Raw genomic sequence first — 25,700 nt, 5'->3', positions numbered from 1 at the left:
TGTTGCATGGATCACTGTGGCCGTGTTCCAGGGAGAGGTAGGGCTAGTAGCCTAGCTTAGTGCAGATGGTAAAACACCATGGGGGCTACCTTTGTGATCTGAGTCTCCACAGACAAGGAGGCATCAAAGATCACCCCCAAATTCCTGGCCACAGACACAGGATCAGGCATGCTTCCTGATCCTGCCCGCTTCTACCCAGCCACAGTACCTTCATCTCAGAGGGGTTGAGTTACAGGCGACTCTGCCTGAGCTATCCAGTCACTGCTTCCAAACAACTGGCAAACGTTTCTGGATGGGAGTTTGGCAGGCCATCCATCAGGAGGTAGAGCTGGGTGCCATCAGCATTCTGATGACAAAGGGTTGGACGGAGATTTCAGATGTTCTATTATTTTAACTATTGTTTGACCACGGACATTTTAACTGTAAATTATACCATGGATGTTTCAGTTTGATGATGTTTGTGAACCATCCTGGGCCTATTTGTTGGAAAAGGTAGTATATAAGCCTAATAAATAAATTTAAACCCCCCAGAATTAAATTCCAGGGCAGCCTAAAAACAGACTGTAAAAATGAACTGTTGACAGCTTAAAATAACACCTTCCGGACTAAAATAGTGAGCAAATAGTTTTGCATGACAAGAAACGTTTTGGCCTGGTGCCTAAAAGAAAACAACGCAGGTGCCAACCAAGCCTCCAGTAGAAGGGCGTTCCACAAGCAAGCTGACCTGTATATGGTTGCTCCCTACTTAGTGTTGCCAGCCAATGGCTGGCCCCTTAGAGAGAGATGGGGAGGAATAAGGTAAAGGTAAAGGTATCCCCTGTGCAAGCACCGAGTCATGTCTGACCCTTGGGGTGACGCCCTCTAGCGTTTTCTTGGCAGACTCAATACGGGGTGGTTTGCCAGTGCCTTCCCCAGTCATTACCGTTTACCCCCCAGCAAGCTGGGTACTCATTTTACCGACCTCGGAAGGATGGAAGGCTGAGTCAACCTTGAGCCGGCTGCTGGGATTGAACTCCCAGCCTCATGGGCAAAGCTGTCAGGCGGCTGCCTTACCACTCTGCGCCACAAGAGGCTCTGTTGGGGAGGAATAGACATATGCAGTTGCATTTGATGTCATGGACCAGCAGCACCTTAGGCTTGTCTGGGTTCTTATTACCTCACATTCCTGGGACTAGATATATTCCAAAAAATTCTCAGCATCTTCACAAAATTACAGCTCCCGAGACTCTTTGGAATCTTGATATAAACCAGATATAAAACGGTAGTATAGATATTAATCTCAGTGACAGAAACATAAAAGATAAGGAGAGCTCCTATAATTTTTCAACAAAGACCCTAATTATTTTGGCCTTGCGAGCGTTTGGAGACCACTTACCTTCAAAGATTTCTTTTTTTCAGCCTCTTTCCTGCTTATCTTCTTGGATGTTTTGGTTAAATCTTTTAGAAAAGGCAGGGAAGAAAAGTCAGACATGCCTGTTACTCCTGCTGTTTAATGTGAGCCTCTAAAACCAACACTCCATCGGGTATGAACACTTCAGGACTGACACCCTTCCCCCACAACAAATTCTAGCCATTTCAGGCTAGCAAAATATGATGGTAGCTGACCAATGTCAAACTAAAAATCCTGGTTAAAGGATGGCATTGAGGGACCTTAAGGGCAGAGGGAAGGGGGTGCTTCCTTCTTACCCAATCATGCTGCACCTTAAATTGCCATCTCACTCCCAACTCCTTTGTTTTGACCTTTAAGGCGATATGCGGCTTGGGTCCTACCTACCTCTGGGACCACTTACCTCCCTATATCCCCTGCAGGGCACTTTGCTCTGCAGGTATGAATCTGCTGATGGTCTCGAAGCCCTGGGAAGGACCCCTGGCCTCGACCAGGGCCATGGCCTTTTCGGTCCTGTTCCCTACCTGGTGGAGTGAGCTCCTGGAAGAGCTGTGGGCCCTGTTGGAACTCTCTGGGTTCTGCAGGGCCTGCAGGATGGAGCTCTTCCACCAGGCATTCGGTTGCGGCTGGGTGTGATGAAATAACGGGTGTGAAATTAGGTTCCCCTCCCCCTAGTTTCCATGACCAGGTATTAGACTGGCAGGAACCACTGATTGAGCCCCCCCTTGGTTTCTTTATCTCCAGTTGTTTCCAGCCATTGGCTCAACTGCATTAGATGTTGGGGAGAGTTTAGTATTTATAACCGCTATCTTGTTCTCGTTAGTATGGGGATTATTGTATAATTTTAGGATGTTGGCATGTTTTTAATTTGTATTGATGTTTTATGAACTGATGTTTTATCGTACATTTGTTGTGAACTGGCATGAGCCAGCGGTTCTGGGAGTGGCAGTATATAAATTAAATTATAAATAAATAAATAAAACACTATATATAAATTCAGCACAACCTTTGTTACACTGTGGACATAATTTTGTTCTCAGTGATCTTCTCCTGGGGACATGTAATCATACATTGGTGTTTAAAGACAAAGACTACTGTGTTTTGTGCTGTTGGTTTATCTTTTTCTGACTGGATGACATAACTGAAAAATCCTGTAAGAATACTTCAGACTTTCTTTCAGCACCTCTATTGATGTCTGTTCTTGCTTGACGCCTTTTCATCTTCCTAACTGTGCACCCAGCTTCTTTTTCTTGTAGGCCCGTATCCTGATTTACCTCACATGCTCTTTATTACTCAAGAGAGGAATAAACTTTCCCATGTAATTCTGTCAACCTTCAATCAGTCATCACCCATTCTTCTGCTATATAGCTTTCCTGCTAATACCAGTGAGCTCAGTTGGATTTCTTAGACACTTCCCTCCCTTGTCAAGGTATTTACTTACCCATTCACATAATGCCACTATGCAACTCCCCACCCCCAAAACAAAAATAGATATCTCACCCACAAGAGGAATTTATAGGGCTGAAGACTGACACAACTGTTTTATTTCTATTTGCCTTTCTAGAAAGTTTTCCTACATCCACAAAACCAACAGAAAATGAATATTTTCCAGGACTTTACATCTTTAACTGCAAGGCGGAAGATCACAGCTCAAAGTCAAAAGGTCTACTTTGCATACCAAAGGCCCTAGGTTCAGTCCCAGCATCTGCAGTTGAATATCAGGTGGTAGGTGATGGGATAGACCTGTACCTGAGAACTTCTCTGATATCCTGGAGGAAGCAGAACACAGTTTCAACCATTTTGGTCTTTAAGCGCCTGTCACATCCTCCTGTTCCTCAAGGCAAGAGCCATTACGGAGAAGGAAAGGGATTTAGTAGTTTACAAGCAGGCCAACTTAAATGGGAGAACAACCAGAAGATGGCAACCAGAAGACCACAGTTGGCATGTAAGGACATACAAGGAGATATGGACCTTCAGGCATGCCAGTCCTAGGCCATGAAGAGCTTTAAAGGTTACAGACCTCTTTAACTGAACTTGGAAACAAGCTGACAACCAATGTTCTTTTAAAATAAGTGAGATAAGTTCCTGCTGGCTAGCCCCTGATAGCAGTTGGGTTGCCATGTTCTGATCTAAGTTTTGTGTTGTCTTCAAGGCCAGCTCAATATACTATTAAGTAGTCCAGCCACAAGGCTGGATAACTGTTGGCTGAGTTTAAGGAAGGAGAGAGCTGGAGAACAAACCTCAGCTGATAGAAAGGGCACATGAAGCTGCCTTATTGTTAATCAGACCATTATTCTTTCAAGGTCAGTATTGCCTACTCTGACTGGCAGCAGCTCTCCTGGATTCCATGTTCTACCTGTTTTTGTTTTTTTTTAAACTGGAGATCCTGGGGATTGAACCTGGGACTTTTTGCCTGAAAGATGCTCTACAGCTGAGATACAGCCCCACTCTTCTTAATTTGGCCAGGCTAAATTCTGAAATAATATCAGCTTCTGGTCACTTATGAAAACCATATTGTGTTGTTGAGCTTTCACAAGCTCAAATTACTTCACTCTCAGTTTCATTCAACTAGTTATTTGTGAACAGATGGCTAGTGGTAAATGTAATTCTGCTAATCCCAGTATGCCTATGAAGTGCCTTTATAAAATTAGCCTTGATGTTTCTTTCATCTCATCACGTAACTATGTTGTGCTTAGGATTGTCTGGGTTCAGTTGGAATAGTCCAAGGATATTATCCCAAATCTTCATTAAAAAAAATAGGAGACATATGTTGGAGTGTGAAAATTGAGGCTGTAAACGCAAAGATGTAGATGGAATTTTCATGGATTCATTTGCTCTGCACCTAGTCTTTGTGAGACAGTCTTTGCAGGAATGTAGACAAAGGCTCCTGCCTCTTCCCCCTATCCAATAGTGCTGGAGGCAATCTTCCCTCTAATTTTTCTCCCTACTGAGTGGTGCAGATCAACATTCTAAACAGATTAGAAGGGTTGTAAATCTTAAAATATGGAGCCTCTTGTGGCTCAGGGTGGTAAGGCAGCCAACATGCTGTCTGAAGCTCTGACCACGAGGCTGGGAGTTTGGTCCTAGCAGCCGGCTCAAGGTTGACTCAGCCTTCCATCCTTCCGAGGTCGGTAAAATGAGTACCCAGCTTGCTGGGGGGTAAAACAGTAATGACTGGGGAAGGGAATGGCAAACCACCCTGTATTGAGTCTGCCAAGAAAATGCTAGAGGGCATCACTCCAAGGGGCATGACTCAGTGCCTGCACAGGGGATACCTTTACTTTTACCTTTAATCTTAAATGGGCAAAGAACTATGCAAGACCTTGTGTGACTCCAAACTGCAGATGAGTGGAGCTTCCTGTACTAATGAGCAGGTGCTCAAGTGCACAGCTTACAGCAGAGGTTTCAAATTCATGTGTTAAACAGGCTGGATTCTACATACATGTCATTTTGTCAAGCCAGGCTGTATGTGCCATAAAATGTAATGTCAGGGTCCAAAGATATAAACTTTATAAAGGACAGCAGCTGGTAAGCTCTAAATTGGTGTGTCCTCACGGCAAGGGCCCAAGGTGTAGAGGGGGATCCAGAGGAATACCTGCATGGGCAGACTGGAAAGCCAGCAATGCTGTGTGTGCCTGTAAAAGCTGCCAGGATGTACCACTAGGGAGGACCCCTTGGATATGGGGGTCGGTGGTGGGACTGGTCTAGTGGGTACTCCTGTTGCTGTGTTTTCATCGCCATCTTGGGTTCCATTCGGATATTTTATTGTTTTATGGCAGGGGTAGTCAACCTGTGGTCCTCCAGATGTCCAAATGCTGGCAGGGGCTCATGGGAATTGTAGTCCATGAACATCTGGAGGACCACAGGTTAACTACCCTTGTTTTATGGGATTTTAGATTTATGTAAACTGCCACGAGCCGGTTGTTTCTGGCAGTCTAATAATGTGAATATACGTATGTGTGTGTGTGTGTGTGTTTGTATGTATATATGTATATAATGTAGATGCCCGTGTGCTGCCTGGGGAAGACAAATTCCTTTCCCAGCCTGCTTCTTTTTCCAGTGCTGTGAGCTTGATTCCCAGGGAAAAGCCCTGAAGAAACTGGGCATTGCAAGATACTCTCCACTCCTCAGCTGCTGCAGAAGAAAGATGAAGTGGGCAGCCCCTGGCCTAGACATGAAGCCACATCCATGGCAGGACCCAGGCTGAGCAAAGCGCAATAAGTGATCCATTGGTGTATGGGCTCAAGCTCATTGCCAGCAAGCTGTGCCACCCCATGCTGCGGTAGTCATCCCAGGCCACTGGATCATCTGATGGGGGGGGGGGAGGCACTGCATGCACAATGTGGCAATATAATTAGAGATCACTGGCACTGTGTCCCACAAGGGAGCAGCTGCCTACAGCTGAAGGCCACCAGGTTGTCCATGATGGAGGGTGGCCCAAGTGCCAAGTCATTAGCTCAGGAACAGGACTAGGCCCCTGATGTAGGGGGAAAACTGCTGAAAATTGTACTCTATGGGCCAAAATGGTGTTGCATGTGTGGGGAGTGCAAATATGGTGGCAGCTGGGAGTCAGCAGACCCTGGCAGATGGTCATCTATACCCCCCTAATATGCAAATGTCTCCCCACAGTCATCTGCAACAGCCTCCTCAGAGCCTGCAGGCTGAGTGGAGAGGCATGTGAGTGGAGACCTTGCTTTGGTATCCACAGCTGGTGTAAATGTGGCTGAGATGGCCCCCGACTTCCCAGTGAGGACGCCATCCTTTAATATAACAAAAAGCAGATTTGACTGACCTACTATAGAGATGGGTGGGAGGTCTGGGAGCTTCATTTTGTTGTTCACCACACTGGTGTCTGTGTTCTGTTTTTCCTCAAATATCATGTAAGAATAGCAGGCTGTAAGCAAAGTGCAGCAAAGAAGGATGCCAAAGAGAAGGTTCTTATCTTCCATTCTAGTGGTGGGGGAAAAAAAGAGTATAATCAGCTAAATAATAAACGTTTTTGGACTCATAAACTGTATTTGTTGGTAAAAACGTGTTTTTAGACATTTCGCTAGCCTTTGCAAATATCTGTCAAAGTATTTATACCATGCCTCCCTAAGACAAGCGTAAATTGTTTTTACTCCCTACTGAAGAGCAGTAAGGGCAGGTGGACACCCAACCTTTCTGCTGTATCTGAACCCACAAAACTATCTCTCTTTCCAGAGCTGATTTTGCACTTAATTTGTTTTTTCCATTTTCTATCCTCCTGGATTCAGATCGATTTGAACCCGGGTCTTCTTCCTTTCTATCCCCCGAATTGAAACAGAAAGGTTTCTGCACTTGAATGGGGAAGCTCAGAGGGGGGAGGGGAGTGGTGGTCGGGAAGCTACTTATTTTTCTTTTCCTAAATGGGGGGAAGGGGGAGGCAGGAGGCAGCGGCAGCCTCACAGAGAAAAATAAATCCAAGAGGAAAATCTCTGTTGAGAGAAGTGTGGGCTTTTGGAGCACATTCACTTGAAAACAAAGTCCAAAATGATTGCAAAAAAAAGTCTTGGGAGGGAAGTCTTTGAACTGATGCCCTGACCAATCAGGGACAGACTACTTTGCGATGTCAGCTTTGGAGGCATGGGGAGGAAGTTAATTTGACAAAGGAAGTTAATTTGACACTTATAGTGGAGGTTTTAAAAGTTGGTTCTTCAAATACAGCGAGTTATATAAGCTCCTGGATATCACAGGAGAAAAGGAGGGTCGCCGCAGATCCATCATGGATGTTGCAGAGGGAAAATTAAAGCGCCCAAACTCAAAATGGAAATCGAATATAGTGAAGAGGGGAGGGGTTTATTTGGGCTGGGAGAGAATAAAAAGCAAAGTGCAGACTCAACCCTGGTCTGAGTTATCTCCCAGTATTACAACTGATCTCCCCATAACAGAGATATCCCCCCCCCCCGAGAACATGGCTGCTTTGGAGGGTGGACTGTATGTCCAGCTGAGGCCTGTCCTCCCCAAACCTCACTTTCCCTAGCCATATTGTTCCTGAGAGAACTGAGGGAAAGGTGACAATAAGAAAGAGAAAAGAGGATGAGGAGGTCTGAGAGAGGAATACAGCCCAGAAAAGGCCTGTGAGAGCTGGAAGAGCATCATCAGAGATTGTAGAAGCTGATATAATGAAATTGGAGTTCTATTATCCAACTTAAACTTATGATATAGACTTTTTATTGACCGTATTAGGAGAGTCCTAGGAAGAAGAGGCTGCTCCATTGAAGTCAGCTTCGCTTAGAGCTGTATTACTGATGATATGAATTTTGTTCAGAGGGGTAATTCTGTAGTTGGATGCAACACAGGTTGGATGCAACACAAAATGACATTTAGATCCCTAAGGATAGTTTATAGCCTGAAGTTTGGGTCAAACAAGTATTAACCTCGGCATGACTGTATATGGAAGGAAGGAATGGCTATATTTATCAGGTTTATTCATTACAGATGGCAGGATCAATAGAGGGAGGCCTCCTGATATTAAGCCACTGACTGACTAAATGAGAATATATGTAGTAAGATCAACTGAATACGGTTAGAATATTCTGCTTGCGTTGGCTATCAAAGATAGGTTTGTATTTATATAATTGGGTTTACAGGGGATTTGGAGTGACTTATTGTTATATATTATTTGGCTTACAGGGGATTTGGGGTGACTTATTTTTAAAGGCTTGTTGAAAAAGACTTAGCATTGTAATGAATTTAAGAAGAGCTGGCCACAGAGCTCAGTGATTCATAGGGATGAAAAAGAAAAACAATGGCATGCAGAATGACACCATGTCATTAAAATTACTAAAAGCTAATAGGGCATTGTATATGACTGGCATTACTCTGCCCATCTGACATGGGCAGAATATGGTTCCCAGTCCTTCCTACGTAAGGAAAACTCCTTCCGAAAAAGAAAAGTTCACAAGCTCTTGCTGCCCTCCCTGGTTTATTGGTGTGCCCATCCTTGATATAAATCTTCCCATAGCTTGTCATTTATTATTATTTAATATTTAATTGATCTGCTCACTTTTGTGTTCATTTGGTACAGAAACTAATAGTAGTAGTAGCAGCAGCAGTAGCAGCAGCATGCAAAGCAAATGGCCCCTGTGCTCTGGGGCAGTTTGAGGGATTCTAAGGCCATGGGCCAACCTCCAGAATGGGACCCCATAATAACTTTCCTCTTCTGGGGCCAAGCAACTCTTCCCTTCCCCATGGCCCAGGTCCAACATGGGGCCCCATTTGCAACTGGGGAATCAAAAGGAACGTGGATATATCCACGTTCCCTTACACAGAGGCAAATGAGGCTGGGATGACCCTGGCCCAGCCATGATGTCATCTGGGACTGGGAATTTGCCCTGCCATTGGGCAGGGCAAATTCCCAGTGAAGAATGGGTGCCGGAGCTCTTTCCTTCAGGAAGCAGGGCCTTTTGCCTGAGTGTTATTGGTTTCCCCAGTTAGAAATGATGACTGCAGAGGTGGGTGGTGGAGGAAAGTGTCATCAAGCTGCGACTAGCTTATGGAGACCCCCTGCCAGGATTTCAAGGCAAAAGGTGAACCGAGGTGGGTTGCACTTGCCTGCCTTTGCATAACAGCCCTGGAGTTCCTTGGTGGTCTCCAGTCCATTACTAACGGGGGCTGACTTTACTTAGCTTCTGAGATCTGACAAGAACAGGCTATAGCCTAGGCCAGGGGTAGTCAAACTGCAGCCCTCCAGATGTCCATGCACTACAAATCCCATGAGCCCCTGCCAGCGAATGCTGGCAGGGGCTCATGGGAATTGTAGTCCGTGGACATCTGGAGGGCCGCAATTTGACTACCCCTGGCCTAGGCCATCCAGGTTGGATGCATGCTTCACAACCCCTCTGCAGTATCTGTTGTCTTATTTTCAAATGAATCAGTTGGCACAAAATAAGAGCATATAAAAATAGCCTTACTTTTGTGGAGTAAACCCAGCCACTCGCAGCAATGTGGAGTCAAAGGAAGCAAAGGCTGCTGCCTAGAAGAGATGTTTCAACAATGCTAAAATTGCAGGGCGCTCCTCTCACTTTCCTTTCTTGACTTCAGCAATGCAGTATTCCTAGAAAGGCAGCCGGAATGTCACCACTAGAGCCAAAACATATGGAGAATTGCTAAAACGGTTATCCCACCAAGTCCTGCACTTCCCAGATGTCCGAAGGCCCAACTCAGACCAGGACCATAGCAGCTCTAGTCTTCCCCTCAGCACCATTTTCCCAGTGTGAAATAGCCCCAGGGAGTTGCTTGCGCCCTTAAGGAAGCATTTTCTCCCTAGATGCTAATAACTGGATCTCTGTATTACATTGGTGCCCTTAGCTCCTCTTGCAGCTTGGTTTAAACTGACCTGCTACTGGAGCAGCTCCAGCCGAGGCAGCACTGAGCTCTTGGCTCCAGCTGATCAGGATCAGTATAGCTGAATATTGCCAAAAACGAAGCTGAAAAATTCAACTTTTAGCCAGGCTCAGCTATTTTGGTAGGCAATCAGATTCTCTGATCTGTAAGCAGTTTGATTTTTCTGGTATTTTTTCATCTTTTCATCTTTTCATCATTAGCGGAATGCATACCTCGACATCCTGCACAGGAAGTTGGACGAGGTTTACACCCGAGCAGAATGGTGCTGCTGAAAGGGATCTGAGATAATGACTGGAGATGAGTCCCATGCTCATGGCTGCAGTCCTACCCAAATAATGGCGGAGTGAAGCAATCCTGACTGCAACCTAACTACACAACAGACCACCCACAAAAGGGAACACACATACACCGTATCAAATAGGGCATGGCAAGTTGCCAGACACATGACATACTTGGTAGTACGGCCTTCATATTGGAACTCAAGGAGAAATGACAAAAGCTCGATCCCAGAACCAGGGAAAGTGTTTTTGTGGGATAAACTTCTGGAAGTAAGGGGTACAGAGTGCTATACCAAGGAATAGGGAAGTCTATGCCAAGCATGTGATTGTCTTGATCAAAGCAGAGCCAGCGGAGAAGGGACTGCATCACACGACTCAGAAAAGGCAGAAGATCCGTACCAGCTCTTGGACCTTGAACCAGCATGCAGTGATGAAACATCAAAACAAGACACACAACCTGGGAAGGCTAATTCTGAAGCAATCGTGCAAGAGGTTCAGAGCACTACAGGAAAAGGAAGTAAGTGAGAATGAGAAGACAGCTGACAATGGAGGACAGGAGGAAAGAATTTTTTTTTTGCATTTAATCCCAATAATTTTAGCTGCATGACTACATTTTGTTACACTTTAGCCCATGTGTTTTAAAACAGTTTGCACTATCATAAACTCCTCTGATGTGTGACAAAGGGCAGCAGATACGTAAGGAAAAGCAATATTCTGTTCAGCAAAAGACATTAGCCTTTAAAAAGAGCAAAATGCCTCTTCCATGGCAGAATAAAGACTAAGAGATTTATCGTGGCATCAGCTTTCATGGGGGAGGGAAGGTGACAGGGCGTACCCCAATCCTGTCAGGTCTCAGAAGCGAAGCAGGGTCTGTGCTTGGAAGGGAGATCTACAATGAAGGCTCTGCAGAGCAAGGCCATGGCAGACCACCTCTGCTTCTCCCCTTCCTTGAAAGCCCCTTGCTGCGGTTGCCATAAGTTGGCTGTGGCTGGATGGCATTTTACACAAACTAGCTTTCATGGCCTAGAACTCCCTTTTTTAGCCGCATGAAATGTTCTCTTCGCCTGTTAGTACACGAAAGAACAATCATGGGCTTAAGTACATTAACCATAAGTTTATTAACCATCACTGAAAATTCTACAGATATGCCAGATTCTTGATCTTGGCCAGAATCGTATGCTATACTGTCACTTACATTTAAAAAATTCTTTACATTCTGGCTGTCCTCTTTTGGCAGGCTTTTTAAAAAGAGGTTTTCTGGTCTAGCAAACAGGTAAAAGTGCAGGAAAAAGCACACACATGACTTCATATAATTTGGTCTGAACGACTGTAATAAAATTTGACTGATTGATTGAAAACATACACGCAAAGATGATAGTCTCTTCCCTTGAAAATGTCATCAATCTGTAAACAGAGGATATAGCTTGGCCAATGGCAAGCTCTTCCTAGCTCAGTTGATTTCAGTGTCAGACAACTGGGCAATGTGCTCAACTTTATAATCCACATCAGTATGACTCTAGAGTTACTTGAGTGTACCCTATGCCTAATGCTGTGGTGGGATTTACCTGATGAACTTTCTAGCCAACTCCTGCTGCTGAAGTCTCTTCCTCCCAACTTCCGGGGACCCCTGAAACAGTGTTGGGCACAGTCTTCCATATTAGGGAACGGGAATTGTAGGAAGAATTCTGATGATATGTAACTCTTGGACATAGTATTTCTCTTCGAATCTGGTGATTAGAGTATGTGCAGGGCTCTTTGCTCTGCAGGTCTGAATCTGTTGGTTTTCGACCGGAACCAGGGCCTTTTTGGTCCTGGCCCTGACCTGGTGAAATAAGATCCTGGAAGAGCTGAGGGCCCTGACCAAGCTAGCACATTTCTGCATGGCCTGCAAGATGGAGCTCTTTCGCCAGGCATTTGGTTGAGGCCAGGCTAGGAAGGTCGAGTCCCTTCCTGTATAAGCCCCATAGGCTGGGCATCCCCAGAAGATACTTCTGGGGGAGGTGGTGGCTGTTACTGTAGGGCAGGGACAGGCCGGAGAGGGAAGATTTATAGATTGGTTTTTTGCCACCAATATTGTATTGTACTGTTATACGTATTTTATGTGGGTAAATAAATGTACTGAATCAGATCATAGGTCCATCAAGGTCATAGTTGGGTGTTCAGACTGGTAGTCTCCCTAGGGTTTCAAGCCTTAACTAACTCACTTAATGTTTGGTTGTGCTTTAGGTCCTCTTTCGGGAAGAAAACAGAATGTGAATAAGTGAATAAAGGAATGATTGAATGATGGAGAAATCTGACCCACTTCTTCTCCTGGAGAAAATAACTTTCTTCTTGGTGGAAAGCAATGTTAGATTGAGTCCTTTATATTTACTTATTTATTTTATTTATTATATATTGATATGCTACCCACCCCTTGCAGCTCAGGGCAGTTTACAGAGTACATGAAAGTTATTAGATACACACAATATAGGTTCGATAACTGCATCAATTAATAATAACAGCGATAACAGTGATAATTTACTTTTAAATTTGTGGTAAACTTTTCCATCTGAATTTCACACACAGAAAATCTTACATTTGTAATTCAGAGTCACTTTGTACAATTAATTTTGTTTACAGAAATCAGTATGTGTTATTTGTAGGATATTTCACACTATATTTTTCTGCTGCATGTAACAATTACATGCAGGTTATTCCACATGTTCCTTTAAAGGGCAAACAGGTCAAACCCTCTGCCAAAGAATCAATGGACACAGGTCCAACATCAAAAACCACAAAACTGAAAAACCTATAGGGGAACACTTCAACTGTCCAGGATATTCATTAAGGCAGTGGTCCCCAACCTTTTTATCACTGGGGACCACTCAACGCCGGGGACGACTCACCGGGGACCGCTCAACGCCTTTTACTGAGACCCGGTGGGGGGAGGTAGTTTACTCCTCTACTCTCAACCACTGCCCTAACGCTCTCTGATCGCTATGGTAATGTTTAAACATCCCTTCAAAATAAGATACAGACACGCCACAACAATGAACATAAGGAACATTTTATTTTCATGGAAATTTTAACTCATGACAATGACAAATCAATGGGAACCCTGAGCTTGTTTCTCTGCAACGAGATAGTCCCATCTGGGAGTGATGGGAGACAATGACACCCAAAGTGTGTTGTAAAGGGCCGGGGGGGGGGATAAGGCGTCCTTTGGGGCCCACCTCCAATTAGTCGAAGGACCACATGTGGTCCGCAGCCCACAGGTTGGGGATCGCTACATTAAGGGACCTGAAAGTAGCTATTTTGTTGCAAAGGAACTTCAAGAACAGGCTAGAAAGGGAGATTGCAGAAATGCAAGTTATTACAACACTCAAAACAATGACATACCCTGGACTCAACAAGGATATAGGTTTTTATCTCACTATGCATGCTAACCTTGTTTAACTCGTGTATCCACATTCCTCACAATTTATTTTAATTGGGACAATGTGACTGTTAGAAATATTTAATGTAATTTTGAATTTAACTCTCTGGTCTCAGGACAAAATAGTTGCCAGCTCAGCTTCTACTTGTAGCAATGTTTCACACTTGGGTGGGGAAAGATGGGGCAAGCAACAAATGGTAAAGTGTAAGCCGTCAGTCACTAGCATAGACAGTTTTATTTCTCCTATGTTTTTGTAAACTACAACTAAATTCGAGGGGACTGATTGGCTGTTTTAGCAAAGAATTATCATATGGATGTATTTGGATATTGTGACACAGTTTACTAATTTAACAGGATTAACTTTTGCTTATATATTCCCACTGTCATGATGGTCAGTTCATAATCTGAGGAAGAGTGCTTGCACTCGAAAGCTCACGCCTTGAATAAATCTTTGTTGGTCTTAAGGGTGCCTGCCACTGGCCTTTAAAATTTGTCATAGATGAATCAAGTTGGACCCAAAACAAAGGCACCATTAACTTCCAGAAGGCCTTCTTGATGCTTCATGGCCAGAGCATTGTGCATGTGACTAGGAAACAGGGTTCTAAAGTTGTTATGCTGTTCAAGAGCTTGCATAACCTTGTGTGCAAGCAAGAGAACTGTCACATAAATTATTTATTATAACACTGCACAAACTCTTGTGCAAGTCTTTGTGAAATTGGGCTAGTGGCTATTTTATTGCAGCTCATGGTTCTTTGGATATTATTATGTTTGGTAATATCACTTTTCCATGGTAGGGGCGGAGAGAATCATTTTCCATACTGCCTTTTCTCAACATTAAACTTACCGATTTCATTATTGTCCAGGTTTCTGGAACTTTCCTTTCTCTTTGCAGCAAGGGAGATGAGGAAAGGGATTGAAACTAGATGGAAATTATAGACCTTTAAAACCAGAGTAGCAAACAGGATTTTATTGTTCTAAACTTTGAATGACAAACCCTCTTAAGGCCAACCTATATGCAATGCTAGAATATCAGTGATTTTGTTCGCCATTGTGGTTTCTTTGTTAGTTTTGTAAGCAGGCACAAGAGGGTTTGATATGAATGTGGATTATGATATGGGGCCAGGGAGAATCAGCTATTTCCTGGGCCACTTTTCCCTGTCCCAGAGCTGATATTTGTCTCATTTGGGGAAATATACAATTTACCTCAGGGTACCCATGTTAATTTCCTAGGGGAGCAAAAGATCAGGTTTAGATGGGAGTTTGATACTAGAAAATGACACACACTAAAACAGAAGGAACAGAATTAAACCTTCTCCCATGGTACAATCCCATTGAGAATTGGGGCCTTCTGTAGCTGCAAGTTATGTCCCCCCCCCAAACAACAATAGACCCATGCTGGAGATAGGATCACAGATCATCTGGTTCAGCTAAGTGTTAGTTGCAGCACAGAAAGCTCTTTTAAATTTGTATTGTTTTGTAAACATAAATGTATCAGAAACAGTCTCTACTTTCTGTTACTGTGGAGGTACTTTTCAGAGGTACTTTTCGAAAAATGTCACTGAACACATACATGCCGTACAATGCCTTTGCTTTCGCTTGATCTTTCATTAAATGTTTGGGTAGATAGAAAATGTTACTTGAATTACAAGCGTTTTATGTTAAATGTGGATGTGGATAAGCAGCCATGTGAAATGTTTCCCCCCCCCCTTTTGCCATCCATAGATGGTTTATGGCAACTCCGAATGATTTTTGAGGCAAGAGACATCCCGAGTTGGTTTGCTGTTGCTTGCTGGTTGTCCTTAATGGTCTCCCATTCACATAGTGACCAGGGCTGATCCTGCTTAACTTCTGAGACCTAACAATACAGAAAATGGGACAGTTTGTCATTATAATACTACACAGAGAAGTAAACCTGTCCCTTAGGCTTACAAAGTCACAATATCAATATTTTTACAAAATATGTCTTTCCAAGGAATGTTAACAAATAAAGCTATATAAATTGAGAAACTTGTCTCGTTTCTTGTCTTTTCTTTTATTGTGAAGGTTCCAACCAAAACCGTCTCTGGATTTGTTCCGTTTTCTAATTTCAGGTGTTATACATTCCTTTCTGGAATTACTTATACCGATCAAATAGTGAGAGGTAAGGTATAAGTTGGTAGTTAATTGTTTATAATTTGTTAACGATGTATGGTATATTAATACTGATTACTTGTATTCAGGACAACCACTGAGGAAAATCTTGAAAATGGGACAAATCTAGAGACTGTTTTGGTTGGAACCTTCACAATAAAAGAAAAGACAAGAAATGGGACAAGTTTCTCAATATGTAAAGCTTTATTTGTTAACATTAATTGGAAAGACATATATTTTGTAAAAATATTGATTTGTGACTTTATTATACAGGTTTACTTCTCTGTGTAGTATTATAACTTCCGAGACCTGACAAGACTGAGCTAGCCTAACCTATCTAGGTCAGGACGTATTTATCTTACATCTACAGCAGTAGAATAAAACAGAAGTTCAGCGGCACTCTAAAGACTAACAAAATTAATTCCAGCATAAGCTTTCATAAGTCAGCTCTCACTCAATAAAAAAGTTATCCTAAAATAATTATATTATTATCAAAGGTTGTTCTGGACTAGTATTTTTTTACAATAAGTGCAAATATTCTATTCAAAATGCTTAATTTTTTTGAAAAACAGACCACTATTGTCTCTTTACTAAGACAGCCCACTCCAGAAACCACCAGGATAGACTATTGCAGCATAAATGTAGCCTATTGCCATGACAAAGCCATAGATGGTATGAAACAGTGACAGTGAGGGGGCTGAGGGCAAGCAGTGGTCCTTGGGATGAGAACAGAGGTGTTGCAAGGATGCTATTGGGGACATATTATACTTCTTATTTGCATCTGTGAAGTACTGAAACATTTCCCATTTCTCATTGTATTAACAAACATGGCATCAAAACATCCAAACAAAATTGCTCTTAGTGAAACAATTGTCTTATTTTGCAATGCTGCTCCATGGATATTAAAATTCCTACCTTACATTTTCAAACACAGGGCAAAATGAAGTTTCCCTTTACTAAACATTTGCTGATTTTAACATGTGCAGAAGTTCATCATGAGCATTAGTGAAGGAAACAAAGAAAAGGCAAATGAATAAGAAATATAATTTCTTGTACTACAGAACAAAGTTGATTCCATGTATTCATGGAAAAATAAAACTGCTGCATAGAAAATTAGGGAAAATGCTGAATTCCGGTGACCAGAAATTTGGAATGTAAATATGAATTATTTTATAAGAATATTGAAGAAGTATGAATTCATACCGTTTGGAATTTGTCAGCATTCGTTACTGCTGTTGCAGAAAATTATATAAAAGGTTTAACAGAATTTAAATAATTTTAAAGCAAGTATAATTGCTTTATGTTTTAAATAGTTAACATAAGAACAAAAGGACAATAGAAAGCGAATTAAAAATTCTTAATGCTGCCATAACGCACCACAAAAAATTAAAAAAAATGCTAATATATATATAAAAATTTGGCAAAAAAAAAAATCATGTACTTTCCTAATAACACCAAAACCAAAACTGCTATTTAGTACACATTTTTAAAAAATCTGATACGGTTAATTAAAATGTCTTTTAAGAGAAATTAGGAGAAATGATGACATTGTCAACCAGTAAATTAAAAAAAATGATTAGTATAACAAAAAATGAAAATATCTTTGAAATGTGAAAAGCAAATAGAGTGAAACATTCGAGTATTGAAAGTTTTAATATCACCTTTCTGAGTTCAGAAGGCAAGCCCATGATTTTGGATTTTGTTAGACAAAGAAAACTTTGACATTCCGTGGGGTTATCATTTTTGCATAAAACACAAATTTATGCATAAAATCCACAAGGATATAAGAATACGGGAAAGCAATGACAGATAGAGAATGGTTAATTTCATCCTACCTAGGTGGCCAGTGTGTCCAGCTTTCCACTCTCTCTTCTCTTCCTTCTGGTCTGTGGAGAACCTTGGCACTGTTCCTTGAGTTCTTGCTCCCCACCCTTGGGACTGTGCAAAGCCTGCCTCTCAGCATTGTAATGAAAGCCATGCAGAAACTGTTTCAGCCAGCCCTGTGAATACGTACCTGAAATGGTCATTCCCCCTCCCCCCAAGTCTTTGATGATCTGATTTTGATCACATCTTTCTTTTTAACACTCTGCTCTATTTCTTAAAGCAATTAAAAATTGGGGAGCAGGGGGAGAAATCCTAAACAGGAAAATACTGTCCTGGAGCTTGATGTTGTGTCATTTTAATCATGGAAAAATTCCATTGCCTTCAATTGGAATAGCACCAGATGCTAGCCAGACAAGAATAATTACTATAAAAACAATTGAAAAGGTATACTGGTAACATGTCAAGCTCTGAACTTAGTCCTTGTTTAAAGACCAGTCCTGCCATTGACTAGACAGGAAACCACCATGGGCTATAGAGGGACCCAGTGAATGCAAAATGATTATATATAATCAGAGTCATTTTCTAATGCCTGCTGCTTGACTTTAAATGTGATGAATTGAGCTGCTAGCAGGGCTGAAATTGAAAAAAACTATGACATCTATAAAAACATATTTGGGGGACTTTCTATAAAGAACAGGCACAGAGATGGTTCCCAATGTCAACAAAACATTGAATTTTTATGAGGAATGATTTAGTAGCTGATTAATACTATCTTGTGAGATTGTATGCATTGCACTTTCTCATCTCCTTTCTATAATTTACAAACTCCACTTGTAAATTTCACAAATTCTTAACGACTGTTCATATTTACATATTTAGAAGAAGAATTAGTTCTTATATGCCACTTTTCACTACCAGAAAGAGTCTCAAAGCAGCTTACAATTACCTTCCCCTTATTCTACCCGTAACAGACACCCTGTGAAGGGAGGTTAGGCGGAGGGCCATTCCACACAACCGGCAATGTAGCTAAATCTGAGCACTATTGTACAGTGCTGCGATTAATAGCAGCAGGCTGCGGTAACACACACAGACATTTTTCTTGGAGAAAAGGCTCTCCCACTAGTGCTGTTTTCGTAACGCACAAGTTTCCAGTCTTGCTGGAATCACAACAAAGGAGGCGATATTTTTCCGCACTTCCTCCCCCCTGACCGTCAATCAAACAGAACAGCCAATGAACTGTTGTGTTTGTGCTTCCTTTTAAAAACTGTTTTTTTTTAACCTGAAAACACCTGTAGCAAGGCATATTTGTTCATTAGATGTATCAGAAAGACCTTTTTCGCTGGCGTAGGAGCTGACACTTAATTGCTAACATGTTCTTAAAGTAACCCCCGGGTGCAATTTCTGGCCAAAATTACGGGCAGTGTCAAACAGGGGGCTGTATTGTGCTTGGAAACTTTACAGACAATTGCTTGTGGAGGGATTTCAGCCAAAGAAGCATCGCTTATTCATTACTTTTGCCGGTTTAAGGGGGGAAAAACAGTGATCACGATGCTGGAAGCTCGGGTGCGAGAGCTTAGGGAGGGACATTCTTGCTACCGCTATATTGAGAATGCACATGTCTTTTTCAGATGTGTTGCAGGTTGTTCTCAAAAGTCAAGCATTTTTTTTAAGGGTCTCGCCTTTGTGGATCCACTTTTGTGGATTCCCCAAAAAGTGATACAATGAAGCGAGTTTTGCGGGAGTGTTGCAGAACTGCTGTACTTTGTGTACGACGTTGTGCATAATGTTAAAAAAAAATAGCGTTACACAATGGTAAGACTTCAGCAACATTAACGCTATGCGGAATAGACCTGAGAGAGCCCTGATATTACTGCTCTGTCAGAACAGCTTTATCAGTGCTGTAGTGACCCAGCTTGACAGATTAGAAGTCTACACTCCTAACCATTACACCAAGTTGGCTCTCATATATTTATATACTGCCCTCCCCTGAGGATCAGGGTGGATTACATAAAACTTAGCAGGGAACAGTACAGATAACTCAGTCGTTATAATGTTAACAACACAGTGATGACAAATAGAACATTATGATAGAACAGGAAAACAATGGTGAGAACTGTAATTCAAACTACAGCATACTGACGGCTCCGTGGGTTGGATGAATCGGTGGTGGTTTTAATGGGAGGGAGGCTTGGGGGCCAATGGGAGATGATTGGTTCAGTTCAAAGTCAACCAAATGCCTGGCAGAGGAGCTCCCTTTTGCCACCTCATGCTACTAGGAGTCTGTATGCCACCAAAGATGTAATAAGATTTAACATTTTGGAAGAGGAGGCAGTGATTTCTCCCGCTCACTGCAACTCCCTGAAATGTTGTTCCTGGATAATTCAGTAGACCATTAGGATTTTCTCAAGAGATAGATTGGGGATTTGCACAGATTGGCAGAAATATTTTCTTCATCTTCCAAAAACTGAAGAACTCTTCAGAACTGGGTGACTGGATACAGATGATTAAATATGCTAATTGACCTAGGGAAGAAAGGCTGAATGATGTCTGATTAGGCTGCATACATGATTGGAAAAAGCCACTCGAGCAGTGACTTGGAGCAGGGCAGTGGCAGCTTGGGAGCAAGCTAACTGGCCTTTCTCACCCAATTATTTTTTGCAGTCACTTGTGCAGCCCCCCAAGCAACCTGGGAGACCAAAAGAGGGCTGTTGGGCTGCAGTCTCGCGTAACATGTAGCTTAGCCAAACATCTATGTAGTGATCATATTCACTCATTCCTTATATGAAATACTTAAGACAAAATGCAGCTAGCCAGAAGCGATATCCATAATTTCAATATCTGTTTTTGGATAGAAAACTGGGGACAAATGGTCATACTACAGGCATAAATGAAGCTCCCAATTTTAGGCCGATTATGTACCAGTATTTTCCGTCATGCATATCTGTTAGTTTTTCTTTTTCTGTTCTGCATTTTTCATTGCTTTCACCTCACAAGTCTTTTGGGTATTTTTCCATTCTGCATTGATATATGCCTCTTTTCAGCACTCAGTTCATTTTCTGGTTGCTGATTCCCCAGGTTTTCTGAGAGTGGGTTTGTGCTGGTTTTTCCCTGGCTTTACTTGTAAGCCAAAGATAATTCAAAATCATACAGATTTCCTCAGATTATTCCCTTTTCCTGCCTCTCAGAGGCCGCTCTACCACCCACATTGAGGTCATTTCTCCCACTGTGCACCTTCCACCACCTTCCCCCCTTCATCATCAGTGTACAAGCTCCACTATTGCTTACTTTTTCCATCATGTAAATTTGGGGGGGGGGGGAGATGGGATGAATCAACATTTCCTGTCAATTTTTCCTCAGTGATCTAAGTTTAGCAAAAAAGTCACATTGATAGACTCATCCTGTTTGTATTGTTCAACATATAAATTATTTGGATGAGGTATTAGAGGGGATACTTATTAAATTTGCAGATGATACTAAACTGGGAGGGGTAGCAAACAGAACCGAAGACAGAATCAGAATACAGGATGATCTTGTTAGGCTCAAGAACTGGTCTAAACTGAATAAAATGAAATTCAATAGGGACAAATTTAAAGTTCTGCATTTAGGTAGGAAAAATCAGACACCACTATAGGATGGGGAGACTTGTCTTGGCAGTAGTATGTGCGAAAAGGATCTAGGAGTATTAGATACATTGAACATGATTCAGCAGTGTGACTCGGTGGCTAAAAAGGCAAATGGAATTTTGGGCTGTATCAAATGGAGTATCATGTCCAGATCACAGGAGGTGATGGTACCACTTTACTCTGCTCTGGTTCAGCCTCACTTGGAGTACTGTGTTCAGTTTTGGGCACCACAGTTGAAGAGGGATGTAGACAAATTGGAGTGTGTCCAGAGGAGGGCAACAAATATGGTGAGGGGTTTGGAGACCAAGATGTATGAGGAAAGGTTGGGGGAGCTTGGTCTGTTTAGCCTGGAGAGGACATGATTGAGAGGGGATCTGATAGCCATCTTCAAGTATTTAAAGGCTGCCATAGACCGTTTATGCACTGGGAACTTCACTGCCCCAGCTCCCGTTCAGGAGCACAAATTGGGGGCGGATGAGGTGCACCAGGCCAAATGCTCTTCCATGTGGGTGCAGGAAGAGATGGGGCAACCTGCTATGACTAAAACTCCAGCCTGCATCCTGGCATGAAACCTCCAGTGCATAAACGGTCATATAGAGGATGGAGCAGAATTGTTTTCGCTTATCCCGAAGGACCAGATTCAATGGGATAAAATTAATTCAAAAGAAATTCTGTCTAAATATCCGGAAGAAGTTCCTGACAGTTAGAGTGGTTTCTCAGTGGAACAGGCTTTCTCGGGAGGTGGTGGGATCTCCATCTTTGGAAATATTTAAACAGAGGCTGGATAGCCATCTTACGGAGAGGTTGATTCTGTAAAGGTTCAAGGAGGTGGCAGGTTATGGTGGATGAGAGTTAGGATTGTGAATGTCCTGCATAGTTGGACTAGATGAACAAGGAGGTCCATTCCAACTCTATGATTCTATTCCCTCCCCAAAAAAATTTACATGATAGAAAAAGTAAGCTTGTACTCCAATGAAGGGGGGAGGATGCCAGAAGGTGCAGGCTGTGGCTTAGATCCTACCTGTTTTCCTCTGAGCCTTGCTCAGATTCCCTTTTCACTGTCACCACCATTCCATGTAGCTTTTGTCTATAAGAGTCTGATTTCAGTGGTTAAATATAGACTTTTCTTCCTCTTCCCCCAGCTGAAAAGTTAGTAGTCTCCAACTTAGTGTTTCCTTTCTCATACACATTTCTTTCTACTTTTCCCACTAGAACCTTTTTTTCCTGATAAGAAAAAAAATTATAAAAATCTACAGCTGGTGTCCATTACTTTAGACCTGGGATTCTTCAATGTCTGGATCAGGACTTTCAAGTGGCCACTGGCTTTGTGCCATTTTTGGGAAGAACATATTGAAGGGAAGGATGTGATGCCTCTTGCCTCTCTTTGCACACATGTGGCGAGTGGGAGCAGGAGGTTATTCAGCAGTAATGATTCATCCATGGTGGCTTGTTCCTCATTATGGTATATCTCATGGCTTGTGTTTCTTAGCCCTGGCTCTTTTGGTCTTTTATTCTGAACTTGACACTAGTGAGGTCATCTCCCTGACTCTGATTCCATAACCATAACTCTGATGTCATGTGAATTTGTGTCACTTGACCATGTTGCATTGTTGCAGCTCCATAAAGATAATTTCAAAAGTCTTTGTGCAGCAGACCCTCTCCCCATGTCAGATCACAAAATCCCAAAAAATCCCACTGAGCATTTGTAAGATGCACCTCAAGTAGCTCTTTGAATTCTGACTATTGTCTTGCTTTGGGTCTCTTGATATTCAGAGCACTCGGGAAGACAAAATTTATCATTTTCTTTATATTCTCAGCCCAAATTATTGCATCTTTTCTTCCCCAATTAATATTCTGGACAGATGCTACCAAGCCCAGCAGAATTTCCATAGCAGACTGAAGTAAACAGACCTGGAGATCTCTGCAGAGGGAATTTCTTGGAAGCCTTGCTTCATGTACCTTCTCATAAGCTCTGATGGATTCTGCACCAAAACAGGGGTGAGAGGTTTTTCAATTATTGCCCTAATGATCCTGCTTGTTTCACAATTCATAGTTTGGGACTTGTCAAACAGTTATGGCTATGTTAAATGATGGTGGAAGAAGCCGAGAGACTGACAATAAGTGTAATGGTGCACACTGAAGAGCAGAGTGGCATTTGGGATGACATAATACTAGAATGTGGTGTTAAACCATGCAAAACAATAGCTCATAAAGACTGGCTCCAGACACTCCCCTGCTCCAGCACAGCTCCCTGATCACCAAATGCTGACCCTGGAGGACAGGATACCCTGAAGAACAACAGGAAGTATATCTGGAATAAGGAGGATGACAAAATGCAAACTTTCAATTTAGTCTGGATTCAATCCAGGATTGGGCATGGGTTGTGTCTACTCAGGGCTGGAAGAAAATTAAATTCCTAAATGCTATTCTTAAAAAACAACAACAACAACGACAACAACACCCTATAAGTTATAGGGTTGGCTGCTCCTAGCCAACCTAAATGCTAATTGAAACCCTGTGGAGATCCATTTTAGATCAAGGCTAGGGGCAGGGGAGGAGGAGGAGGAGGGTTGAGCTCTTCCCCCATTTGGTGTAGTTGAAAGTGACACCCCCCTGTGCTGTTAATTAGAGCTCAAAGGGGAAAGGGGCCATTAGCGGAAACTGGCTTGATGAAAAAAGGCATCCTCTTCTTCTGAACATGATTATATTTTTACCAATAGTAAAGGGGTTGGATCCAGACTAAATTAGCAATTTCCTGTGGTTCTCCCTTCCTACTACAAACTCTTGGTGGCAGCTGCTGCCCAGATCTCCCCATGTCCTGCTGGGCAAAAGCCCCATTGGCTTCACCCACTTTCTTAAAAGCCTTGGTGCATGCCAGGAAAGATGCTGGTAGACACCGTGGTGCACTTGTTGTGGACCCCCCCCCCAATGTTATAATATTCTTGAGAAGCTTCTGAGCCATGGCTCTGCCGTTGGTGAGCAGGAGCTCCTGGGTGACAGGGGGGTTGTCAGGTCAGTGCCCAGAAGGGGATGCCAGTGGCATAGGGACAAGGTATGTGAATGCTGTTCCTGCATGCCTTAGTCCTGCTTGCACAGCAGCAGCAGCTTTCCGCACCCCTATGGCCTATTATGCACGGCCGCTGAAACGGCTGCATGGAGAACGCGGAGAAGCGAAGCAAACCGATTATGCACGGGATGGAACACAACAGCGGCAAAACCCAGAGTATCCGATTATGCACGCAGCTACTCTGGAGCCGCTTCTGGTTGTGCCCTGGTCCCGGGAAGCTCCACTTTCTTCCGCATCTCGCTAATGCGGCTTTTTCGGCGGCATACGTTGACTCTGCGCCCGGTTGCCGCCTGCAGCGTGCATAATTGGTGATTTTAGCCGCCGCCATTCCACGCCGAATGAGGACCTTCCACTCCGTGCATAATGGGCCTATGTGAAAGCAGTCAGGTCTGAACTGCAAGCTGAGCAACAGTGCAAGGGCCGGTCAGTTTGGCTTGTTCTTCGGCTGTTCATCCTCCCACTCTGCCTCTGTTCTAGGTGATTTATAATTGCAGCAAGATTGCAGTTAAGAAAGAGGTTTTATTTATAGACGGTTTTTAAAACTAAGACTCTTCTGGGATACCCTCTTTGTGAATCCACGTGTTTAAGGAGGTTGTCTCAACTCACAATTCAAAAATGTTGAAGTCATAACCTGCTTGACTCATCTCCCAAAGCAGAACTGGATTGTTTCCCATCAGGTGCGAGAGCTACTGTGGACTTGCACCTGTGACCCATTCACCTTCACAGATATTTATTATGCTAAAAGTTATTATGTCGAGCCATGTGGCTCACAGACTTATTGTGCAGGCTTGCGGACTATTTGGACTAGCTGCCTTACTGATGCAGACTATCAAGAAACTTTAGAAGAAAAAGGATATTTTTTGATATTGTAGCTTTCAAGATACAATTTGAAATCGGCTATAAATCCTTCAGGATTAGCTAAACTTGCTTGTTTGTTTACATTACTAACTCAGTATCAAGTATAAGAAACATGTGCCTTGATTTAGTGAGTGAAATCCATACACTGGCCCTCCCGGTAGACACGTAACTATGAACCAAAGAACAACAAATTAGTTCTGTGCCCCAAGTGGACTTTGTACTTGAGTTTCTTGAACAGCTCCTAATGTGGAATTACAAACTGCTTTTGAAATGGAAAAAAACTTCAAAAGTTAGCTGCAATATGAAACTGAGATCTGTTGTTGATTTTTTAAAAATCCACTGGGCAAGTACAAGCCCTTTAGTATGGATTCAAATGGGTAGCCGTGTTGGTCTGAAGTAGCTCTTTAGTATACTTAGGGCAGCTCTTTGGAGCTTGTTTCCTGTGTACAATATGGTGACATGCACACTGATTTATTACCAGCATCGGTCCCCTGGGATTGCATGCATAATTCCAATTATGTATATATACAGCTGAAATAGAAATAGATGAAGCATCAGATAATTGTATCTGTACAAACTATTTGGCAGTCATTTATAAGTTTTCCAGGCAAAATAGAAATTACTATGCATCTGCAAATTATAGAACAGAGCCTACAGTATGATGCTAAATAATTGGTTAGAAGTAATAATATAGTTGTAGCAATATTTGTAACTATATTACAGGAGCCCTCAACCGCCCTGTCTTTTGTAC

The 25,700-nt window shown here is 42.6% G+C and overlaps 1 protein-coding gene across 7 annotated transcripts in view; it reads right to left on the bottom strand.

Moving 5' to 3' along the window:
• Positions 1–25,700, bottom strand: part of ASIP (agouti signaling protein) — an 80,603-nt gene that overhangs the window by 7,125 nt on the left and 47,778 nt on the right. For 3 of the 7 annotated variants that reach the window (XM_077335302.1, XM_077335301.1, XM_077335300.1), the window contains exons 2-3: positions 6,180–6,337; positions 1,376–1,437 (exon numbers count right to left, since the gene is read on the bottom strand). In XM_077335302.1, coding sequence (XP_077191417.1) covers positions 1,376–1,437; positions 6,180–6,337 — 220 coding nt within the window. Of the gene's footprint in view, positions 1–1,375; positions 1,438–6,179; positions 6,338–9,321; positions 9,491–17,412; positions 17,651–25,700 lie in introns of those variants that run through there. The other 4 variants (XM_077335303.1, XM_077335304.1, XM_077335305.1 and 1 more) reach the window with 4 other exon arrangements.

Source organism: Paroedura picta, chromosome 4 (assembly GCF_049243985.1).
Source record: "Paroedura picta isolate Pp20150507F chromosome 4, Ppicta_v3.0, whole genome shotgun sequence".
Lineage (NCBI taxonomy): Eukaryota > Metazoa > Chordata > Lepidosauria > Squamata > Gekkonidae > Paroedura > Paroedura picta.
The sequence above is the reverse complement of the archived record's forward strand: the minus strand, read 5'-3'. Positions and strand labels throughout refer to the sequence as shown.